The sequence below is a fragment of the Monocercomonoides exilis genome, assembly GCF_001643675.1.
Source record: "Monocercomonoides exilis strain PA203 chromosome Unknown scaffold10-1930038, whole genome shotgun sequence".
Taxonomy (NCBI): domain Eukaryota; phylum Preaxostyla; order Oxymonadida; family Polymastigidae; genus Monocercomonoides; species Monocercomonoides exilis.
This window is the reverse complement of record NW_027150555.1, coordinates 600,023-623,263: the sequence shown is the minus strand read 5'-3', so window position 1 is coordinate 623,263 and position 23,241 is coordinate 600,023. Positions and strand designations below refer to the sequence as shown.

The 23,241-nt window shown below is 36.2% G+C and overlaps 5 protein-coding genes across 5 annotated transcripts; 2 read left to right on the top strand and 3 right to left on the bottom strand.

Annotated features, from left to right (window-relative positions):
• Nucleotides 1-259: 259 nt before the first annotated feature.
• MONOS_1602 (uncharacterized protein) lies at nt 260-2,130 on the bottom strand. Its single transcript, XM_067868927.1, has one exon. It carries the CDS (start codon nt 1,943-1,945, stop codon nt 443-445), a length of 1,503 nt encoding a protein of 500 aa, XP_067731929.1. The 5' UTR covers nt 1,946-2,130; the 3' UTR covers nt 260-442.
• A 1,595-nt stretch (nt 2,131-3,725) lies between these two features.
• Nucleotides 3,726-8,375, top strand: MONOS_1601 (uncharacterized protein). Its single transcript, XM_067868918.1, has 7 exons — nt 3,726-3,759; nt 3,893-4,003; nt 4,057-4,296; nt 4,340-4,513; nt 4,598-5,062; nt 5,277-6,167; nt 6,376-8,375. The coding sequence occupies exons 1-7, from the start codon at nt 3,747-3,749 to the stop codon at nt 8,178-8,180; spliced, it is 3,699 nt and encodes a 1,232-aa protein (XP_067731928.1). The 5' UTR covers nt 3,726-3,746; the 3' UTR covers nt 8,181-8,375.
• A 236-nt stretch (nt 8,376-8,611) lies between these two features.
• On the bottom strand, nt 8,612-9,014 carry MONOS_17240 (putative TM2 domain; the record flags this gene model as incomplete). Its single annotated transcript, XM_067870141.1, has 2 exons — nt 8,612-8,677; nt 8,733-9,014. The coding sequence occupies 2 exons, from the start codon at nt 9,012-9,014 to the stop codon at nt 8,612-8,614; spliced, it is 348 nt and encodes a 115-aa protein (XP_067731927.1).
• Nucleotides 9,015-9,284: 270 nt separating this feature from the next.
• MONOS_1600 (uncharacterized protein) lies at nt 9,285-19,827 on the top strand (the record flags this gene model as incomplete). The annotated part of the gene is made up of 4 exons (XM_067868907.1): nt 9,285-9,478; nt 9,557-9,770; nt 9,870-19,752; nt 19,808-19,827. 4 exons carry the CDS (start codon nt 9,285-9,287, stop codon nt 19,825-19,827), a joined length of 10,311 nt encoding a protein of 3,436 aa, XP_067731926.1.
• A 1,289-nt stretch (nt 19,828-21,116) lies between these two features.
• On the bottom strand, nt 21,117-22,591 carry MONOS_1599 (putative NADH-dependent butanol dehydrogenase a; the record flags this gene model as incomplete). The annotated part of the gene is made up of 2 exons (XM_067868894.1): nt 21,117-22,496; nt 22,559-22,591. The coding sequence occupies 2 exons, from the start codon at nt 22,589-22,591 to the stop codon at nt 21,351-21,353; spliced, it is 1,179 nt and encodes a 392-aa protein (XP_067731925.1). The 3' UTR covers nt 21,117-21,350.
• Between the last annotated feature and the right edge of the window lie 650 nt (nt 22,592-23,241).

Sequence of the window (23,241 nt, the reverse complement as noted above, 5' to 3'; positions counted from 1 at the left end):
AAAACTGAAGTTAATATTTTGCATTTTATCGTAGATGGAAAGTGACTATTCTTTGTTTTGAATTGAAATCTTGTGCTTCTTCTTCATTAAAAAATACTTAAATGAAGAAATCATCAGGAGCTGTGTTAAGATAGGGAAGTTTGATTAAAAGAAATGAGACAACACCAAAATGAAAATAGCAATTTCTTACAGTTCTTCTATGAATATCTTCAAAAGATAATCGTCTTATGCTTTTTTCATCTTTTTAAATGAAAAGCCCTTAAGTCTGTGTCTGATTATTGTTTTGAAACAACTGCAAAATATATACTCAAAATGATGTGCATTTCAATTAAAAACGAAATGTCATAATTAAATAAAAAATTTGATTAAACAAAAACAAATAACCTATTCAAAGAAACGCATTTATAATACAGTTTATTTTCAGGTAATGTTACAATTTAGATTACTTTCTTGATTTCCTCCTCCTTTCACAGATGCTCTGTTCCTCTGGACTTTGGCTCACAATTGATTCGTCGCTCATTTCATCCCTGTCAAACTCTTTTCTGCTTGATCTATATTCATCATCCGAACGTCTGCTTCTTGTTCGTGACTCCGAATCTGAATCGCAGGATGAATATCTCCTTTCGCCATTTTTCCTTCCCTGTTTCTCTCCTCTCACACTTTCCCTTTTTGTTCTGTCGCCATATCTCGGGCGCGAATGGCGAGTACTCGACAAATAATTGTCTTTGTTTTCTCCTTTTGAATATCCGCTTTGCTGCCTTTTTACTCCGCTTCTTCTTTTTCTTTCATTACATTCATCAAATCTTTCGTCCTCTGAATTGAATCGCTCATGTTCTGTAAACGAAGAAGAAGGAGAGCGTGAAGGCGAGCGGGACTGAGATGCAGAAACAGAAGCAGGTGAAACAGAAGAATGTGAAAGGGAGCGGGATGATCTTGAATAAACAGAGCGATCGACCGAAGCAGTCATCTCACTTGCCTCTGAAACTTCAAGTGAGTCAACAGAGAAATCTTCTCTGTCATTGCGCTCGTGTGCGGAATTCTTGGACGAAGCAACAAACGAGCTTGCAGAATCTGAATCTGCTGCCCTGTCATTCTTTTTGTGGAAGCGACTGCCCTTTCTTTGAAGGCTTCTGTGGCGATGGGAGGACGATGGCTGATGCTTGCTGTGTGGATGATGCTTAAGTTTTTTGCTTGATTGAGCACGTTCTGTTGACGCATCGCAGCTGCGTCGCTCTTGTGAAATATCTTCATTGTGTCGTTCAACAGACTCACTACGCCCAGAATTAGTTAGATTTTGGCATTCTGAAGAACAGTTTTCAGATTCTTTTCTGTCCTTTGAGCTTCTTTCAGATAATTCTTTTTCGCCTTCTTCTTCTTCTTCTGTCATCAGCGAAGAATTGTTTTTGCCTGCAATTTTTGAAGGTTTTGTTTCATCATCAGGTGTTTTCTCTGAATTTTCAGCATTTATGCAGCCTTCAGCATATTTATGTTCTATTTGCAGGCCTGCTTCTTCTGCAGAAGTCAAGCACTCCATAGTAACTTTGTTGCTGACTCCAGACGCAGGAACAGCATCAGGTATTTTCTTTGTATCCGATGTAATTATGTTACAAGTGATATCTTTATCGCCATCTATCTCGTCGATTATTTCTCCATGAATTTTTGAATTTTGATTGGGACCCCTTTGGCATTTGGCATTTTCCTCTTGGCTATTGGCTGCTTCGTTTGCAAGAGCGTTAGGCTCGCAAAGCAATAGCAATCTTTCTTCCTTTGCAACTGATGCTGATTCTTTCTCCTTTGTGTCATTTTCACGGTTTTTCATTAGATTCATTCTATAATGGCTTTCGCTTGTTTCACTTTTCCCTCTCATTTCGTAGCAATTGCAACATCTCTCGCCTGCATCATCAAGATGTATTTCTTCGCAGTTTGTCAATGAATATCCTTTCATCTTTTCAAAAATAGAAGGATAACCTTCTTCGTCTGTCTCATTCTCGAACGAAGGCAAAACCCATGAAAATAGCGAAAGAAGCAAAGTATATTTAAAATTTATTCCACGGTGATATTCGGAGTAATATGGGGTGTTCTTCCAGTTTAAAACATTTCGATCCAAATATTTTTTTGTAGCTAACACTCGGTTTAGTATAAGTAATTTTTTGAATATTAAATAAATGAAGATCGCAAATAACAGAACAAAAGCACAACACATTATGGAGAATAATGTGTGGCAAACATGTGGAAGGTTAAGTGCCATCATAAAAAGAAAAGCAAATAATGAAAATCTTGTTATGTATTCCATCTCAATTGTGCTAATTAGAAAAATAAAAAAATTCCTTTGATCGTCTTCGATTGAAGATGAAGTACATATATGTCCTCTGATGTTGTTGAGCATCATTAAAGTATTTTCAGAAAAGCTAGTTGACGATATGTAAGGTTGATGGAAAACATTCATTCCAAGAGCTCGAGCAAGTTTTCTATAACTTGGAACATGATTTTTATCCATTAAAGAATATATTTGCAGCAATGAAGGTGTAATAAATGTTGACTGATTTGTCCTTCCAGAAGTTGACTGTTTGCAAAACAATAATTCACTAGAATCATTGACGCAATAATTTATTCTGCTTCCTTTTTCGTTATCAGTTATTTTTTCACATTGATTTTTGGTAATGTCTTGATTGCAACTCATTTCTCCGCTTTCCTTTTCCATTTCCAAACTTTCAACAAAAAATTTTAAGGGTCAGACATTTTTTTGCATTCTTCTTCTTCAAACAAGACAAGTTTATTATGTCGATTTTCTTTCAATTTTTCAAGAAATATACGTAATTTTGCACTTTCAATATTTCATTATTGGCAAATAAGTTTTTCTGACAAAATTATTGATATCAGTCATTTCAATAGAAGAGAATAATAAGCAGAAATAAAAGCATTATTTTGACTTGAATTTGTATTATATGATTTGAAATGTTTTTCACCGTTGATTACTTTGAATCACAGACCATTCAACAATTGAACAATTCTACACCTATTTTTCAATGTAGAAAAAAAAAATTTTTTTTTTGACAATAAGCAAGAATATATATGGGGCAAAGTTTTCTTGTGCCAAATTTTGTTCCACCCGTTATTATTCCAAAAATTTCAATATGCAATTTAATTAAACACTTATTTATTTTTTTATTTTTATTTATATGAAATTTTTGATAATAAATATATATTTACCTGGGAAACTGATTCTGGAGCCAAGTCCTGCATGTTACTCAATTTTTAAGAAAAATTTGAGTAACAGGATTGAATCAGTCTAGCCCTCAGCCGAATTTTATTCGGTTTCATTGGATAAGCATAAACAAATATTTATCATTTCTTAGTTAACAAAACTTTTATTTTTCATTCATAAATTAATTTTTTTTTAAAAAAAAATTGATAATAATAAATAAAAAATGATTAATAAAATTCAAATAAAATGCCAAATAATTTAATAGTTTGTTTATTACTAAAAATTATTTACAATCACTTTCAATAAAAAAAAAAAAAAAAAAAAAAAAAAAAAAAAAAAAAAAAAAAAAAAAAAAAACACTCGACACTGGTTTATTTTTTTGACCGACATAGGTTGCCAATAATTTCCTTATCGCAAAGATCTAGTTTGCATCATTTATCATCTATTATATTTTAATATTCAAATGTTATTGTTTTTTGTTAAAAACTGTTCAATTCGATCACGTATGATCAAATGTACCATATAACGGAAAGAAATCAAGATGGTCAGAAAGAGTTTGGAAATTTCGAATAATTATAAACATTTACGTGCTATTTATTTTAAATTATTTTCTGTACTATTGCTATTGTTCTTTTCTTTTGTTTTATTATTATGATTGATTTTTTATTTTTATTTTATAATGAATAGAGCATTTGTCTAAAAGAAAGACTCTGAGAAGGAAGTACTCCATCAGAAAAATGGTTAAGGAGCACGATAGAAAAGTACGCAGGATGTCAAAACTTAAACCTGTTCGCCAAGGCATGTACATGCTGCGATAAATTTATATTCTATATGTTTTTCCAAAAATTCAGGCCCACGAAAAGAACCACCAATTCCTCATGCATATCCTTTAAAGGAACAATTGCTCGATCAAACAGAACAAATAAGAAAAGCGCTCGAAGAAGAAAAAGCTCAAATGAGACTTCAACAGAAAGAAAAGCCTTTAAACGAAGATAATGAAGATCTGCATGTTGATCAAGTTATTGACGATGAAACAAAGTTAGAGAAATGTAAAAGAATCAATCCAGAAAAATTTATTGAAACTAATAAAAGTTTGAATTCCTTTTTGTTGATTATTTCATTTTTTTGAAATAGTTACAATAATCCCTTCTTTTAGTGGAGGATCAAACATCATTTCATTAATCGAATTATCTGATGTTGTTATTGAAGTAGTGGACGCAAGGGATCCATCAGCAACTCGTTGTCAAGCACTTGAAACTGAGGTGTTATTGAAAAAAAAGAAATTAATAATTGTTTTAAATAAAATTGGTTTGTAAAAGGTTCCTTTTAATTTTTTTTTAAAAACATTTTCAATTGGTTTATATGTTTTTCTTGTCATTTCAATTAATTTAGACCTTGTTCCAAGAAAGGTTCTTGAAGGATGGATGAAATATTTTGATTCATTGACATTCCCATTTATTGTTTTGCCTATGCAATGTATCGCTCACAACGTCAATCCAAAGATAAATGCCAGCACAAAAAAACTGGAAATTGTGAAGAAGCGTCTTGCCCAAAACCGCAAACTTCTTCACAATCAGAGTGATGACAATGGCAATGAAAGGGGAAGGCGAGGAAGAGGAGGAAGAGGAAGAGGGGGAAGAGGAAGAGGAAACGGAAGAGGATCTTCTGGCAGAGCACAGAAAAAGCAGTACAAGAGGCTTATTAAGCTGATCCATAAAGATGAACTGCTGGTGGAATGGCTGACTCAAGAGGAAGAATTCAACGAAAACGGAGCACATTTGGGAGCTGCCCAACTTCGAAGAAGACAGGAGAAAGAGCAAATGGAAAGAGAAGAACTGTTCAAGAAGAAGACCTTTGGTGTGCTGATGAAAGAGAGAAAGAAAAAGAGCGAGAGAGTTAGAGTGAACATTTGATTGAGATTCATATTTTTTTTATTAAAAATTAGGATATTTTTTAAACATGCAGTTCCTTTGTAGGAAAATTGATGCCTTTGTTTTCTGTTGTATTTATTCTTTTTTTGCCGATTTCATTTTTTTCCCCTCTCAATATGTATTTTTCTGTTAATAATCAGGCCACGACATTTTGATGAATGTTCTTCGACAGATGTCAGCTGAAAAGAAAGCAGAAGAAGCCAAAAACGAAAGCTCAGCCGAAGATGCCTCATCTCTTCGTGTGAGTGTTGTGGGATATGAAGGAACGGGGAAAAAATCACTTTTGCGCATGCTTCAAAGAGTGTTGTCAAAGAGAGAGACGATTATGAGGAAAGAAAACGGAGATTTTGATTCTGAGGATGAAGGGGATGAAGATGATAGTGAGTATGAAGATGATGACGAGGAAGAGGAAGAGGAAGAGGAGGAAGAAGAAGAGGAAGGAGTTGAAGAAGAAAATTTGAGTGACGAAGAGGAAGCTAAAATGAAAATGGATGAAGAGAGCACAAATGTTGAAGGAAAGAAAGAAGACAATCAGAAAAAGGAGAAGAAAAAGACAGAAAAAACAAAAGAGAAAGACAATCACACGCAAACAGAATCTGAAAAATGCGAAAAATCCACAAAACAAAAAGATAATGCTGAAAATAGCAAAGAAGCATCATCATCATCAGCAGCAGCAGCAGTAACAGTAGAAGCAACAGAGAATAATAATCAGAAGCCAAATGAAGCAACAAATGAAGAGAAATTGCAAAAGAAAGAAGGAGAAGGAGAAAACAGTCAAATGGATGAGAAAGCGATGAAACCCTCAGAAGCACAGCAAAATGAAAATCAGCAGAAGGAAGAAGAAGAAGGAAAAGAAAAGAAAGAAGAAAATGAAGAAAATGAGGAGGAAGAGGAAGAGGAAGAAGAGGAAGAAGAAGAATTCATTCCAAAGAAATCGCGCCATGCACATCGTGGCAGAAAGGATAAGAAGAATCGATGGCATCCGACTGTTTTGATGCCTCCTGAATCAACTGTCATTAAAGTTGCAGGAAGTTTGTATTGAGGAAAAAAAAATGATATTGAAAAATTATTATTATTATTATTATTATTTTGATTACTTCTGATAATGTCAAATAATCTTTTATAAAAAATTTGCTATTTATTTATTTATTTTTATGAAAATGCTATTTTTTTTCCTCCTCCTCTTCTTCTAACTTTGCTTTTCTGTATTTTTTTTTATCTCTCTTTTATTAATTTCAGGTTCATTGCCTTTGATACCAGTTATTCTTGCTGGTGATGATGTGGAGGTTGTGATGGCAACAGGAACAATCAAAGAGAACGACGATCCATTAAAGAATGCCATCCAAGAGAACAAAGCAGAGACAGAAGAAAACGATGCAAATGAGAAGAAAGAGGAAGATAAAGAAAAAGATGATAAAAAAGATGATAAAAAAGAAAAAGAAAAATCAAAAGAAGAAAAGAAGAAAGAAGAAAATAAAAACAAAAAGAATAAAAAGGCAAACAAAGCAGATAAGCCGGAAACCAAAGAAATCGACAAGATGATGCGTTTTATTCGTTCAATGCTTCGGAGCAAGTCGATGGAAGATGCCCTCTTCTTCCTTGCGCTTGTGGCAGAGACACCGCAATTTGCATCACATCTTGTGGAAGTGCATCCAACAGACAAGTCTTCTAATGCTTCATCCTCCTCCTCATCATCAGCACACAATGAGTATTTTTATCCATCTTCTCCTGTTTCTGCCAATGTGAATCTTCTCCCTCTCATCAAGCGATATTCTCTTCCACAGTTCCACGACTTGAAGGAGTTCATTTATTCCTTTGCGACACATCTGGATCTTCCAGAGAATCTGATGAAGAGATACACAGAAGCATTGCAGAAGAGAAGAGAAGAGAGAGAAGAGGCGAAGGAAAAAGCTCGTATTTCGCGAATGGAGTCAAACAGATTGAGAAAGGCAAGAGAACAGAAGGGAAGAGGAAGGAAAGAGAAGGAAGAGCTTATCAATCAACTAGAGAATGAATGGATGGCTGATGTGAAACAGGGCAAAGGAAAGAAGAATAAGAAGCAGCAAGTAAAAGGCAAACAGGCAGCCAAAAAGGAAGATGATTCAATCAAAATGGATGTGGAAGATGAGTCAAAACTTGACAAAGTCATTGAAAGCGAAGAAGAAGAAGAAGAAGATTCTGAGGAAGATGACTCCGAAGAATACGTTAAACTCAACAAAAAGGGACAAAAAAGACAAGAAAATCTGAATAAGAAGAAGAAAGAAGCAAAGAGAAGAGCCAGAGCAGAAAAAGATGCTAGCTTGAATAACTTTGAGATGATTTTACTGAAAAAAGCCGCAAAGGCAGTGATGGAAGACTGGAGAAGCGGAAGGATGCCATTTTATACGGTTCCTCCACTCATTCAGAAATTAGACAATTCTACCAATAACACCAACCAAATGCAGCCTGCAACAGACAAAGCTGAAGGAAACGGGGAATCGTCAGAGCAAAACTCGAATGCTTCGTCATCTTCAGCTTCTGAAAATTTGTTGGTACAATCGACTCTTTTCAGCTGTGTACGAGCTGCTTTGATGAAGCGAAAGGAAAAAACAGCTTTTGTTCCTTCTCTGGTCGTATGTGTATTCAGCCCATCGTCAAGCATCTATCCTCCTGAAGAAGAAGAAGAAGAAGCCGTGTCGAAGGCAAGTGAACAGAAAGAGAATTCAGCAGTGAAGGATTCGACTTCAAATGCTGAAGAACATGCAAAGCTTAGCGGTCCTTATCTTCCTTCATCTGTCAGTTTTGATCCAAGTGTTCTTGCAAAAGAGAAAAAGAAAAGAATTCGCAATTTGCCAGATGATCTTTCAATGAGTGATGGAGAGGATATGGATGAAGATTTGGATGAATACTTAGATGAAGATATGGACGAGTATGACGACGATGAAGATGATGATGAAAGCTATGAAGGATTAGAAGAATTTGATGAAGAGGATGAAGAGGAAGAGGAGGATGAAGACGACGACGATGAAGACGACGAAGACGACGAAGATGAAGACGATGAGTAGAGGGGATGTTGAAATTAAAAAATGAAGAGCATTATGGCAAATGATTTTCGATAATTTCATTTCAGAATTCGAAAAAGTATTTATTTATCTGAAAAAAAGATTCACTTCACTTTTCAATCCTTTTAATCCCAATTTTACAAATGTTCTTTCTTTTTATTTCTCTTTAATATGACTTGAACTGATCCAAAAACGCAATTTTGTTGATTGTTTTTGAAAAGATAAAAAAGCTTCATTTAATTTTCACAATAAACATTATTGAACTTTTCAAAGTGACGCTTGCTTCTTTCTCTTCAATCTTTTCAAATTGTTCGAGTTCGCACCAATGGAATTTTAGTTCGCTGAAGATCCACTTTTGAATTTGGTTGATAGCAAATACTAACAAAGATGAAGATTAATCTTATAAAAAAACTTCAACTCATTCGCTCTCTTATTCATTTTAAAAGTAAGTTTGGAATAACGGGTGGAAATGTGTAAAATCCTCGAACAGGCTGAACAACCTGATCATGTGCAAAGCAATAAAAGATAAAATTTGCAATAAAACTGAAAACAAACTTGAAAAGCAATCAGAATAATATCTGCAATATAAAAAAATCCGAATCCACCAAGAGTAAATAATTTAATAAATCCAAGTGTAGTGTGCCCAAGATAAAATCTGTCTGCTCCAACAAATCCGAGAAAAACGGAAAGAAGAAGAGTTGATGAATATGAAAAACTCTGATATTGCTTTTCATTTTTGGTCTTTTCTTCTTTGAATTTGTGTGCTTCATAAAAATTGCTTTCAGAATTCTCCAAGCAGTTTACGTTGATTACATTAATAAGTAACAATAAAAACATTAAAAAAAAGCCAGTTATATTGTTGTGGGCAAAAATATGAAAATATCTTGATTTATGAAATTATAACATGAAACATTGAATATCATTAAAAAAACTCATAAATTGATTTTAAATATTCGAAGATCATCACAAAAATATATAATAATTTTTTAAATATTTTATATTTTATTTATTTAAGCGGATTCAATCAGTACTTTGAAAAATAAGTATTGATTACATTACATTTTTTCTTTGAGTTTAAGATAGAGAAAGGGAACATTTTGCAACAAGATGGGGCAAACATCTTCAAAGAATATTTCTAACATAATAAGACATCAATACTTTTCTCTTCCAAAGAAAATTGTTGAAGGCATTGAAATTGGATTGCCAGAAAAATATTTAGATGTTTTGTATTCGTCGCACATTTTCGTGGAATGGAGCATTCAGCATCCGGGAAAGAGTTGGGAAATTGTATCTCAAGGAGGGTTTGCAACTATTTTTGTGTTCTTCATTATTCGTTTTGTAATATACGCTTATTGCTATTTGATTCTGCTTTTGTACAGTCGATACATTCCAAAACACGAAGATGTTGGTGGAAAGCTGAAAGTTGTGATTTATCATCAAATTTACTGTGCTGTGGACTGCCCAATATTTAAACTTCCTGCCTTAATTTCATCAGAAAATGTTTCGTATTTGGGCTGCTTTCGAGCAGAGATTAGAAAAGAACTTCCAAGGCAAGAACTCTCGTCTTTTGACAACAGAGTGTTGAACACACAGGTTTGTGAAAAGAAAATGGGCATTTATACAAAGATGATTTTTGAAATTTGCGATTTTGATATTCCTATTAACTTATCAAATCATTCAATATTTTTTCAGCATCATTCTCCTTCATCCCTTTTCTCACTGATGAGAGCTCGAACATATGCAACAGCTGGGCTTTTAATTTTCGAAAAGCAGTCTTTGATGGAATCTCTATGTGGAATAGACGTATCAATGATTCGTAGATCAGAGCACGAGCAAATGGATACGAACTCTTCGCGCGCTGGGCTTATCTTGGATGTTGTTCAAAGCCTTGAGGAGCTTCCAGAGAGAAGCAGTTCAGAACAAGCGAAAGAAGCGTTCAGTGAGATTGCAGAGCTTATTGGCGAAGAGCAGGTTCCTGTTCTGTTTGCTTTGCGAGGCGAAGAATTATACAGCGAAGAAAGCGTAGGATGTGTTATCGGCTTGGAGGAGGCGTGGTTGGAGAAGATTGTTTCACCTGAATATTTCTATTATGTTTATGACAGTCTGCTGAAAACAAAAGCCGTCAGGAAACTGGAAAATGAGGAGCTGAAGAAAAAGATGGAAAAGAGAATGGAAGAAAAGATGAGAAGAAGAGAGGAGAGGAGAAAAGAGAGAGAAGAAAAAGAGGCAGAGAAGAGGATGATTGAAACTGAAAAGCGATATGGATTGACAAACAAAGAAGAAATAAAAACTTTACACAAATTAAAGTACTTGAAAGAAGGCAAAGGAATGCAACAGCGCCTGACGAAAGGAGAAGGAGGAACAATCACCGAAATGAATGAAGGATTGGCTGCTCAACAGAACAAGAATGCGCAATCATTTGTGCAAAATGATCGATTGCATAGAGAGAATTCTGAAAGAGAATTGACAAACAAGTGGATTCAATATCGATCTGATGCGCAGATTCCTTCACAAGCAAAAGGAATTGAGAGTTGTGCAAGCCAAGGATGCATTCAAAATATGTCTCAAATGAAAGATCTTCCAATTTCAGACAAAAACAGACCTCTTTCTTCACCTCTGCGAATCAACGAACTTTTATTAGATTATCCACAGTCAAATTCTCCACTGTCCTCTTCTGCATTTTTGGGGCTGGCAGAAACTGTGAGATGTGCAGACGATGACTACCTTCTCGATCCAAATGAGCATTTGTCTGTGTTGAGTTGGAATTGCTCCCCACAAAACGATGCTTATGCGTCTGCACTGAATGACTGGAAAAATTTGCTGAAAGAAATCGAAAAGCAGGCGAAAGAAAAAACGAATGAGGAAGCGAAAAGCATTTTAGAAGAAAGCACACGAATACAACACACACCAACAAAAGTGAAAAGAGCTTCATTTTCTTTATCTTCACAAAGTTTGACTTCTGATGGCTTGAAAGAGAAGTCACTTTCAAATTCTCACATTTTGTCTGAAAATGCACGATCATCTTTTGGAGCTGTGAAGTCAGCCACCACACAGCTGGACTCTTCTTCAGATCGGTTTAAAAGAAAAAGCATTGAAAAACTGCTAATTTCTGATGAAGGACAAATACAAAGCGCATCTGCAGATAATCCAGATGAACTCAAAAATGCTGTGCTGAATCAAAGAGAGAACAAAATTGAGAGCTTTTCACAGCAAAAATTGAACGACGCTCAATTGCTTCACAATTCTCCGATTGGATGTGCTTCTTCCATAAACATCCCTTCTGCTCCAAGTTCACCATTCTTTTCTCGTACTTCTTCAGCTTCTTCAGTGTCCTCATCGTCTTCCTCATCCTCTTCCTTACAATCCTTTTCTTCTCTCCCTTCTTTGCATTCATCTTCATCACCCATCATTTCCGATCTGAATAACCTTCCTGCTGATTCTCAACAGACGCATTCAATTGACTCTGCTGTTGATGCTTCTCTTCTTTCTGGGCCTTCTGATAATCTCCTCCCAAGCACAATTGCTTATTCCTACGCGATTCCTTCCACACCGCCATCAATCATTAGGCCTCTTTTTTCCTCTTTCTCTTCACATTCTTCCTCTTCTGCCTCTTCTCCTGCATCTTCTGAGTCAACTCCTAAGCATTCTTCTGCACATCTTCCGTTTGGTCGCAATCTTTCTGTGCCTTTCAGCCAGAAAATACTTCCATCAACCAATTCTCATTCTGCTTCTTCACTTTCATTGCTCCCATCCACATCTCCTTCTTCAACCGCTTTTCATTCAGAGAATTCAACTCCAATCCGTTCACCTGAACAAACTTCTGTCCCAATGACAAATACCACTTCGCCTCATTCCATTTCTGGCTTTCGTCCTTCTTCTTCACTTTCCTTTCACACAAGAACTGCTTCCGAACCAGATAGATGCTCAAAGCTATCTTCTTCTCTCACATCCTCTTCCTTTTCCACTTCTTCTTCTTCTTCAGAATCCTCGATTATTCAATCACTTACATCAGATATAGCTTCCTCACCCAGTTTTCCATCCTCCTTCACTTCCTCCTTTTCCTCTTCCTCCTCTTTTTCCTCCTCTTCTTCCTCCTTCGAATCTTCCTGGCCATTGCGATGTGCCTTCATCTCCTCTGTCATTCTCCTCAGGCTGCCAGATGTTGTCTGTCTGCAGGGTGTCCCTGTGAATGGAGTGGGAAGGCTGGCACGTGCCCTCTTTGCTGAATATGATGGCGTTGCTTTGACAATCAATGCGCCATGTGGATCTGTGCAGAAGGCAGCAGAAGCAGCAGAGGAGGCGTCGAGATGTGGATGTGCGTTGGAGTGGAAGAAGAAAGCGCAGACCGAAAGAATGAAGGAGAGGGAGCAGAAGCGAAAGAAGGATATTGCTGTTGCAAAATTAAAGGCAAATTTGATGAGAAATGAAAAGATGGATAATCGCAAGAGGCAAAAGAGGAAGGCAGAAAATGAGAGAGAATCAACTGCGATTGGGAGCCTGAAGAAGTATGCACAAATGATATGCTCAAAGAAAGAGGCGGGAAATTTCACTGTGAAGAACGAAGAGAGCGATGGAATTGAAGAGTTTGAAGACAAGATGGCAGAAGTCTGTGCGAAGGAAGCGAGAGAAAGATTGATCAAAGGGATTGAAGCGGAAGATGGAGAGGGGCAGAAAAGAGAGAAGTGGGGGACAGGATTAAGCAATAGAATGAGGCTGTATGCACATCTTGACAGGCTTTTGAAGCAGATGATGAAAGACGATGCGAAAAATGAAGGAAACGATAACAATTCAGAGACAATTGGTTGCAATGCTTTGGCAACATCCACACAGAATTTGAAGGATTTAAACAATTCTTCGTCTTCTCTGTGCTCTTCATCTTCAAAAGATGAATGTTATACTTCGTTAGAAACAAGTTCAAATTCATTTGATACGTTCAAAACGCCAACTCACAATTCTTCAATTTTCCACTCTCCTTCCTCAGATCTAAAGATGAATCAACCAGAAAACGAACAAGCCGCAGATGCTGATAAAAACTCCTTTCACATCTCATTCAACGAACTGAAATCCATTTTGTACACAAATAAAAATTCAGATGAAACAATAAATAAACAGACATCATCAACATTATCTTTATCCACTGATCGCATTTCAAATGCTGCAAAAAACAATCATCAATCTGATTTTTCCGACAAATTGCAATCAAACTCAACTGGCTGTGCCATTTCCACTCCTCCTCTTTCCACCACACAGAGCCCTCTTTCTGAGCACAATACACTTCAAATTCCATCTTCCTCACTTTCATCCACACCACACAATTCACACAAGCCATCTCCAAACTCCCCCTCGTTGCGTCTTGCTTCTTTGTCTACTCCTTCCTCTCCTTATTCTTCTTCTGTTTCTCCTCGCTTGTCTTCCTCTTCTCTTTCACCTGGGCCATCACCTCACTCTTCCCCTCGTCATTCATCACACACATCATCCTCTCCTCGCTTCACCCTCACAAAAACACCCACCCCGCCTTCAATTCGCCCTCGTGCTTTGAAATACTCACAAATAAGCAAAGAGAAAACATTTTGTTCTTCTCAAAGGAAACTTCTTCATAGCTCGTCTCCTTTGTCTTCTGCTTCCGCCTCTCTTTTAGGCGACAATGCTTCTGAATGCAAAACATCTCCACGGAATACAAATCTTTCTTCGTCTTCTCTTTTTCGATTGAAGATGCCAGATCAAAGTCCTCAGTCACCTCTTTCTGCTTCTTATTCTTCATCTTCGTCTTCGTCTCCTTCTGATGCAAAGTTATCATCTTCTTCAAAACCGTTTTTTTCTTCGTTTTTGTCGAGATTTCGAAAGCGAGAATTTCAAAGTGCACCGTCTTCATCACAGCCATCATCTTCTTCAGTCTCTTCTTTATTTCCTCCGCTCCAAAGTTCTTCAAGTTCAACAAGCGTTTCTCCACTTTCCTTAGATGCGCACAATTCAAAAAAGAAATCTGATAACATTAAATCAAATTCCTCAATTCCTTTTTCTATTTCATCTGCCTCTTCTCCTTCGAATATGAGCCATGAAGAAGAATCGCAGTTATCTTCACCAACAATGCAACTTCAAAGTGACTTTATATTTGAGCTAATCCCACCACAACCTGTTCTCCCTGCAGATCTCTGCTTTGGCCTCATCTCTTCTTCGTCTCTTTCATCCACAAAAACAAATACTTCAAAGAATGCATCATCATCTACTGATTCTTTCACACAGAATCTGCTACATTCTCCTTCTTCTGATGAATGTGATGCCAAAAGCTGCTCTTCTTCTTCAAGTGCTGATTATTCAGATTTGTGCAACTGCATATTCTTCCGCCGGAGCCGACTGAAAATGAGCACATTTCCTGTCATTTTGGAAATGATGGATTCGTCAATGACTCGTTCCTCTTCACCTGCTTCATCTTTTTCCTCCTCCTCCTCTTCTTCTCATCAAGATTCAAGCTTCAGCTTGAATTCTCATTCATTACAGAAAGCTTCCCGTTCTGAATCCACTTACTCATCTTCTTCATCTCCCCAATCACAAGGCAGACTTCTTTCAAACAACCAAAATCCTTCTAGAAAACCTCTTTCCTCTGCTTCAAATTATCCTTCCATTCATCTTCATTCCCCACTCCCCTCTGCAAACAACGAGGCTTCTTCTGCTCTTTCCCAGCTGCTCAGAGCGTCTCTTGCCACACGAACACCTCCTTCTGCTGTTTGTGCAATGAGATCAATTGGACTCTGGCTGGACGTTCGCAAAAGCGCCATTAAAATCAAAAATGAGCCTTTTATTTTGCCAGCCGATGTTGCTGTTGCAGCAGCGCCACTTCGCGACAAGCTGCTCAAAGACAGAGAAAGAGCATATTCTGAGATTTTGGGAACTGGGAAGCTGAAGAAGAGCGCAAGGAGGCGAATTACTGAGCTCAGGGCAGAAGAAGAAGAGAAGAGGATAGCAATCTGGAGGAAGCGGGGCGTGGCTGAAGAGAAGGTGAAAGAGATGAGGAGGATCAGAGAAGAGATGAAAGAGCCTGCCAAACATGACCCAGTTCTCACAAAAATTGTCGAGAGATTTTACAAAAAAGCAGCAAATTCCAAAAAAGGAAACAGAAACGAAGAGCCTTCAGAGGGCAATGAGGGAGTGCTGAAGCTGCCTATTTGTGAGCTGCCTCTTCCTCTTCGCTGTGTCAACGAGGCGCTAATGTTCAACCGACCAAATTTGATCACAAGAATAGACAGAAATGAATGTGGAAGCGAAGACTGGAGAATGTTTGAGAGGGAAATAATGCTGTTTCGAGATTATTTTATTCCATACAACATCGGAGGAATGAAAGAAGAAGTAAAAAGTGCAGAAAAAGGGATCATCGCAAAAGTAATTGAGGCGAAAGAAAAAGCGATAGAAAGCAAAGAAAAAATAGAAACCAATGTAAAGTGCGTAGCTAATAGTAAAAAGGAGCAATCAGCCGAATTAGTTGAAAAAGACAAAGAAAATCCAGAAGAATTACCTTCAAACTCAGAGCAAAGCGAATGGGAAGAATACGAGGAAGAAGAGGAAATTGTCATAGAGAAAGAGAATGAAATGAAAAAGGATGGAAAAAGCGATGATCTTCGCAACAAAACTAAAGATGATCATAATGGCATAGCGAACATTCAAATTGCTCGTGATGTTGATGTTGACGAGCAAACACGTAAAAAAACAACCACTTTAATTCATCATCCACAAAATCCATTAACTTTCCTTGAGCGCTCTGAACAGCAACGCATCGACTCATTCTGTGATTCTCCTCTTCGGCCTTTGCCATTGCAACCATCACAATCAAATTCTGCTTTTTTGCTAAGGCGTGAGTTAACATTGAACCAAAAGATGCACGAAACGAAGCTTACACCGTCTGAGAGAAGATTGCGCGCACATCAAAGGCGGGAAGCTTTCGAAGCACGAATGCAGAAGATAGACGGCAAGATGGCACGCTGTGGAATTCTGGATGAGATGGAACTTGAACAGGAGATTAATGACTCTGATGAAGTGAACATGAAGATCGGAATGCTTGTTCAAATGCCTAGCCAAAGGAGACCTGAACATTGCACGGATATTTCTGCACCTACAACTTTGACGGATGTGGCTTGCCAACATTATTCATCAGCTGAAATCAGTGAAAAGCAAACCGCAAAAGCATCAGAATTTATTAATGCAACATTGCAAGCAACAGATAATATCTGTGGAGAGCAGAAAGAAATTCTCTCAGAAGAAGTGAAAGCTTCAGTGTTGGCAATTGAAAATGGACAAGACGAATCGGAAAAAAAGAAGATTGTTGCAATGAAGAAAAAGAAAAAGAAAAAGAAAAAGCAATCAAGAAGCGTTTTTGATGTGACAGACAAGGCAGCTACCAAAGAAAGTTCGTCTAATTCGAAAGAGATTTCAACTAAAGTTCTTGTAACTGATTCAGAGAAAACGCACAGTGGAAATAAATCGAATTTTTCCAAAAATGCCGAGGGAAAATGCTCAGTGAAATTAGAACATTCCGACAAAAGCAAAGAGCAAGTTAGCAAAAAGAAAGAAATTGGAAATTGCGGAAAAGAAATTGAAGAGATAAAGAAATTAGAGAGAATTCAAATGGAAGAACAAGAGAGAAAAGCAAGATTTCTTCAAAATAGACGCGATAATCGGTTAATAGAGGCACGTGAGCAGATTGTCGTTGCTGCGATGACCGCTGCGCTTGCATCTGCGATCAAAGCAGCGAGAGATGTTCTTTCTTCAGATGCTGATAAAAGCCATGTGACTCTTCTTGGCGCTCCACTTGCTCTGGTGCTTAAATGCAAGTGCGGTCAGATTAACTCATCTTCGTCTATTTCATCATCATCTCATTCATTTAGCAACACTCATCATTCAAAAAATATTTCACATCGAATTTATCTTTCATCGTTCATGAATTGGGAAACAAAAATTGTGGATTGCGAATCAGAATTGAATGATGCACTTTGCGAATCTACATTTCCTTCCGTTTTTGATTGCACCAATCCGCCTCCTTTGATCATCTCTTTTCCTCATCCATATCTTCTTTCTTTTCTGTCACAGCTTTGCATACCAATTTCTTTTGACAGACCTTTCATTTCGCCTGTTAAAGAAAGCAGAGGAATGCATTCCTTCAACAATGTTAACTTTCAGTTAGGACCTTCTCAGTTAGATGTGCTGTGTCAAAGTGCCGTGCAGTCGTCTGAGCAGCGCCATACGCTCAAAAACAGCCAGTTTTTAGTTGTGAATGCTCTTTTGTGCGATGAGAAGCAGGGAGAAGAAGTTCAGTTTATCCAAATGCTGCATCTTGCTCATGGGATTCATCAGGCTCGATTGGAACTTGTCAAAGAAAAGGAAAGGATGGAAGCTGCAGAGAGGAAAATAAGAGAAATAGAAGAAGAAAAAGAAAGACTGAGACTACAATGGTTAAATCAGGTTAGTGCTGAAGCGTTTTATGGCAAGAAAGTATCGGAGATACCGCGAAATGTTGTACTTACATCTGTTATGCAGCGATCTTCTTCAATTTCTTCAGAACAAACAACAAATCCAATTTCTCCCGATTCAATGATCGAAAAAAACAATTCATCACATTCTTTGAGTCCTGTTATTATTTGCGGAGATCTTGGCATTCGCGGAGTTGGTTCATCTGTCCTTAGCTTTTCTGAAAAGGGAATGGAAAGCAATGGGCATGAAGCGTTAAAGTGGTCAAGTGTTGTCCAGCAATTGTGTTTAAAGGAAAGCAAAGGAAAGTGTCAATGCGAACTTATGGACAAAACCAGAAAATCTTCTGTTGCGAAAAGAAAGCCTTCTCGAAAAGAAGCCTTGGAAATCGACAATCAGTGGCTCAGGATGGTTGAGGAAGGAGTTAAAGATATTGAAAGGAGGAGAAAAAGTGAATGTCGTAATAAAAGTGAGACGAAAAGAACTACTCTTCGCAAAAAGCGTAGAAAAAAGCGAAGTAAATATAAACATAAAGAGCAAAAATCAGATCTTTTCCAGATGAAAAATGAAACAGGCACAGAAAATGAGCTAATTCCATCGCTTCTTCAATGGCAAGGAATTGAAAAATCTTCTATCTGTTCTCTTCAAAGACGCAATTCTCTTCGTGAAAAAATTGCCGTTCCTTCTCTTTTGGCAGTTGAAGGAAATAGCGCGCAATATGCTGCTTTTAATTTTGAGCCTAACTTTCTTCTGTCAAATCTGCAAAATTTTCGAAAGCAATCAGTTTTACCAACATATGGCTCTTGCTTTCCATTTTCTGAAGCTGCTCGAAAGATACCATTTGATTCAACTCGTATTCAAGCAATAGTTTATCCTGCCAATCATTTGACAAATGAACATCTAAATACTCGAAAGATTAGAAGAATTCACAAACAACAAAAAGATGCTTCATCTCTTTCTTGCTATCCAGTGAGTTTGATGAAACGTTCTTCTTCTCTTTCACCTCATTCTCTTCGTTCAAAGCGGAAGCGTAGCGATTTCTTTGACAGAAATCATTCAGAAGATCTATCTGCATTATTAAATCTTTCTGGAAATGAATCTGCTTCTCACCAAAATTTTCCATTGCAATTTTTAACTTCAATGCAGAAGAATAATTCGGCATTTATCCAATCTCATCTCACAAATACTTATTATTGTAAGAGCTCTGACAATGAAAAGCTAAATTTATGGATTAAATCTCAAGATTCTGATGTAAAAAATAGTTTCATGCGCTTAAATGCACCTTTTTTCAGTGCAAACAATAATCCAATTCAAAAATCAATCGAATTAGATTCTTCCTCTTCTTTTGCGTCTTGGCTGTCTTTCTTCACATGCAAACAGCCAATGCCCAGTTCCATTCTTCCTTCTTCTCAGCAACACATCATTGCACCTTCATATGCATTTGATGGATGCACACCGCATCATCTCAAACAGATTCAAACGAACAGTCAAAACAAGCTCATTAGTGCTTTTAATGATTTTCCGTTAGAAAAAGATAAAAAACAAGAAGAAAATGACGATACTGATAAGGCGTTACATCTATCAATTCCTTTATCTGCTTCAATGCAGCAGTTCAAAGAAAATCCTTCATCAGAAAGAATAGATGATTCTGTGAATGCTAATGCAAGCATTAATCCTTTTTGCTCCGACTCAATAATGACAAACAAGAAGGCTTTTGAAAATATTGATGAAAAATTGAGAGCAAGCAAGTTCTTTTCAACAGTATCTGATGAAGATTCTTCAAGTAATTTGCTTCCGGACTATTTCACAGAAAGCAAAACAAAAGATAATTGTCAGAAAAATGTTGTAGATGTACCAGTTTTAGCTTCTTCTTTTGACAAATGGATTGAATTTCTTGATCTTGGTGAAGAAGAGAAAACGTTGGAAAAAACTGAAAAGAAAGAAGAAAAGGATGAATCGATTACAAAAGAAATTGATGATGATCATCTATTTGAAATTTCAACAGAAAAAAATGTGGATATGAAAAACAAAAGTTCTGGAGAAGAAGAAGAAGAAGAAGAAGAAGGTGATGAAGGTGAAGAGTGTTCTGAAGATTCTATGCTTGCAATGGAAACTGAAAGTTTTGAACAATCAATGAAAATTACATACGTTGATCATTCGCATCATAATAAAAGCAGTGGAGAAGATGGTTTAAATGAAAAAGGCATTGAATCAAGTGAAAAAAACGAGGAAGAAAACGAATTTGTGAATGAATTGAAAATGGAGTTGAAACAAGAAAGCAAACAAAATACTGGAAATATTGCCAAAGATTGTCTTTGCTGTATAAATGAAGACGATAATGCCTCCGACTTAAAATACTCAAATAAACCGCGCAATGGACTTATTCATGTTGAAATGGGGTTGTGCAAAAAAATACAGAAAAAGGAAATAATTCCAAATCACAAATTTCAATCCAGCAATATACACGAACAGATATCTCAAACGAGCAGTAAAGAACAAAAAAAAGCTAAAGTCAAAAGATTGATGAGGATTATGAATGAACCCATTTCTCTTCGTTCGTTAATTTCGTCTGATAGATTACAAGCTACTGGACGATCGGAGCCTTTGTTTTTCACTCAAAAGGATTTCAAACATTCTCGAAAGAATTTGCAAAAATCAATTTCTTTTCAAAAATTTGAAAAATCTTCAAATATAAGAGACATCCATAATACTCATGTGACGCTTTTCTCGAATGAATGCCATTTGCCTAATGAACCGGTTGTGATATACAAATCTCCAATACGCTTTGTCGATTCGTGGCTGAATGTCTCTTCTTTCTACTCTCAGTTTTCCTCAACCGCTTCTCCTTTCTTTTCGACGTCTACTCATTTCTTTCCTTTCGAGAGCAAAATTCCGTTTTTCGAGAGTATTTTATCTACTCCACATTTGCAGCCTCTTTCTTTCAGCGTTCTTCATCCAGCGATCAGCTTGGAGTTTGTTCAGCTGATTGAAGCTTTTAGAAGGAAAGGGATGATTGACTTGCATGCTTCATCCACTTATTCTCCTCCTCAACCACTTTTTGCATTTCCGTCTAAGCCTTCAATGTATAATCCTGTTATTACAATCTTTCATCGATTTTGGATGGAATGATAAGCATATAAAAATGAAAAAATTTTGTTTATTTTCATTAAAATATATTTACCTTTGTTCTATTATTTGTTTAATTTTTTTTTATGTTGAATAGGAAAAGTGATATTGCTTTGGATGTACAATTATTAATTGATTGTTGGAAGCTTAGCAAATATTTTGTTCATATGATTTTTCATTGTCAGTTAGAATTAGGCTCTTTTTTAAGTTTTTGTTCTTTTTCAGTTTTGGTTGAATTTAATGCGTTTTCGAATGATTCTGTTTATAATCATTATTTTCTTTGTGTTTTATCAAATAAGTTTGAGAATGATCGTATTTATTAACGTACACAAACGCAAAAATTTCAGGAAATGTTCTCAAAGAATTATAATTATTGAAATTTTTTTTGTTTAAAAAAAAGATACAAATGAAGAAAATATTGAAGCGCAAATAAACATAAGTGAATAAATAAAGCTAGATTTCTTGTAATGAACTGAAGTTAGAGCGTAAATAAACGTAACATCTTTGAATTATGCATGTAAAATGAATGAAAAAAAAAATAAAAAAAAAACTTATTAAACAAATAAATATGAGAAAGGCATTCACTTATAATCAGATTTCATCAACTCCACAAGCAATACGCAGGATATGAATAATTTCTTCTTCAGTAAGCTTCTTAAGCGGAGAAGTTCCGAAGACAGCTCTGTTTTGAAGCTCTAACTTAGCAATAGATTCAACATCCTCTAGCTTTATCCCGATATCCTGCAAAGAAACAGGAGCACCCCATCGTGTGAATGTGGTGCGAAGGTTGTCCAACGCTTTTTCAACATCAGCAACACCAAACACAGTTTCTGCCCATTCAGCAAACATTTCTTTGCACATTCCTTGTTTATACAGCCACGGATAGTATGCAAGTGTTAAAACACCAATCCCTTCCCCGTGAACGACTTTTGAGTCAAATGTTTCTACTGCGCGCTCGATAAAGTGAACATTCCAGTCGCCAGAAAGGCCAAATGAAGTAATACCACAGACTGATAGCGAAATAACCCAACAAAAATCACTTCGAGCTGCTAAATCTTCTGGATTTTTCAAAATTCGATCAACAGAAGAAAATAATGATTTTTGCAATGCAAGGTTGATTTGGCGAGTTGTAATATTTTTGTTGTCTACGGACAAATAACTTTCCATTAAATGAGAAAATGCATTTGTTGCAGTGCTCACAACTTTTCTTTTCGGAACATGAAACTGAACAGATGGATCAATTGCACTTATCACAGGATGAGCGAAATTTGCCTCCATTTTTGCCAACCCATCCGGATCAGACATTACAGCACCTGGATTAAACTCCGACGCAGAATTAGAAACGGTTAAGACTGCAAATAATGGAAGATTTTGCGTAGGCGCCTGTTCTTTTCCCAAAAATACCTCCCAAACATCTTTCTCCATTTTTGCTCCAGCACAAATTGCTTTTGCCGAATCCAGCACGCTTCCTCCTCCAACTGCCACAACCCCATCAATGTTTAACGAATAATTTTTGCACAGTGAAACACCTTCTCTGACTTTTGCAATGACAGGATCAGGTTTCACCCCCCACAGCTCAATGGATCCAATTTTATTTTCATTCAAGGTCTTAATCACCCGCTCATAAACTCCGTTTTCTTTTGCAGATCCACCTCCTAGAACGATAAGAACCTTATGTATTCCTTGATCAAGAATTTCACTTCCTAATTGTTCAATACTGGATGGTCCAAAAATTATCTTTTAGATGAAAATTTTGAACAAAACATTGAGATAATCCATATAGTGAAATAGCTCAAAACCTTTGTTGGTGCATAAAACGTCAACAATGACATCGTTAATCTTTAAGAAAATTTCTCAATGAACCGTAATATATTATTTGTTGTGTGCAAAATTTTTTTCCATTTTTTGAACGCTATATAAAGTTTTTTAAAATTTTGTTTCATCAATAGAAAATCCGAAGGAATTCAATTTCTGAGTTTTGTATGTTTATGCGAAATACAAACACATGAAAAAAATTAAAATATTCATCGTCAAACAACAACATTTCGTTGTTGATAAGAAAAGTTACCGCTTTGAATTAAAAAAAAAAAAATCAATTCATTTTGAAAACATTCCGAATTTTTTCTTTATAAAAAATGTAATACAAAAAAACCAAGAAAAAATGGCTGATAACGAAAATAAAAAACTTATTTTTTGATATACGTTTATGTTTTTTAAATTAAAGAAAACTTGATTTTTGTTGAAAAAAATATTTCATTTTCTTTATTTACTGAAATTTTAACTTTACGAAATTTCTCTCTTTCTCTTTCTCTTTCTCTCTCTTTCTCAAAAAAAAAAAAAAAATAAAAATAAAAATAAAAAAAAAAAAAATAAAAATAAAAATAAAAAAACAATACATGAAATGAGGCATTTTCTTTGTTCCTTTGTGTTTTGACTGATTCATCTTCACTTGTTCTGGTAGAGAGAAATAGATGTTCGATCA

What these genes read in the sequence shown, in the direction of transcription:
- MONOS_1602 (XM_067868927.1), bottom strand. Translation starts at nt 1,945, where the DNA reads ATGAAAGGATATTCATTGACAAACTGCGAAGAAATACATCTTGATGAT.
- MONOS_1601 (XM_067868918.1), top strand. An exon ending in ACTTAAACCTGTTCGCCAAG is followed by an intron (nt 4,004 to 4,056) that starts GCATGTACATGC and finishes CCAAAAATTCAG; the next exon opens with GCCCACGAAAAGAACCACCA. An exon ending in TGTCATTAAAGTTGCAGGAA is followed by an intron (nt 6,168 to 6,375) that starts GTTTGTATTGAG and finishes TATTAATTTCAG; the next exon opens with GTTCATTGCCTTTGATACCA.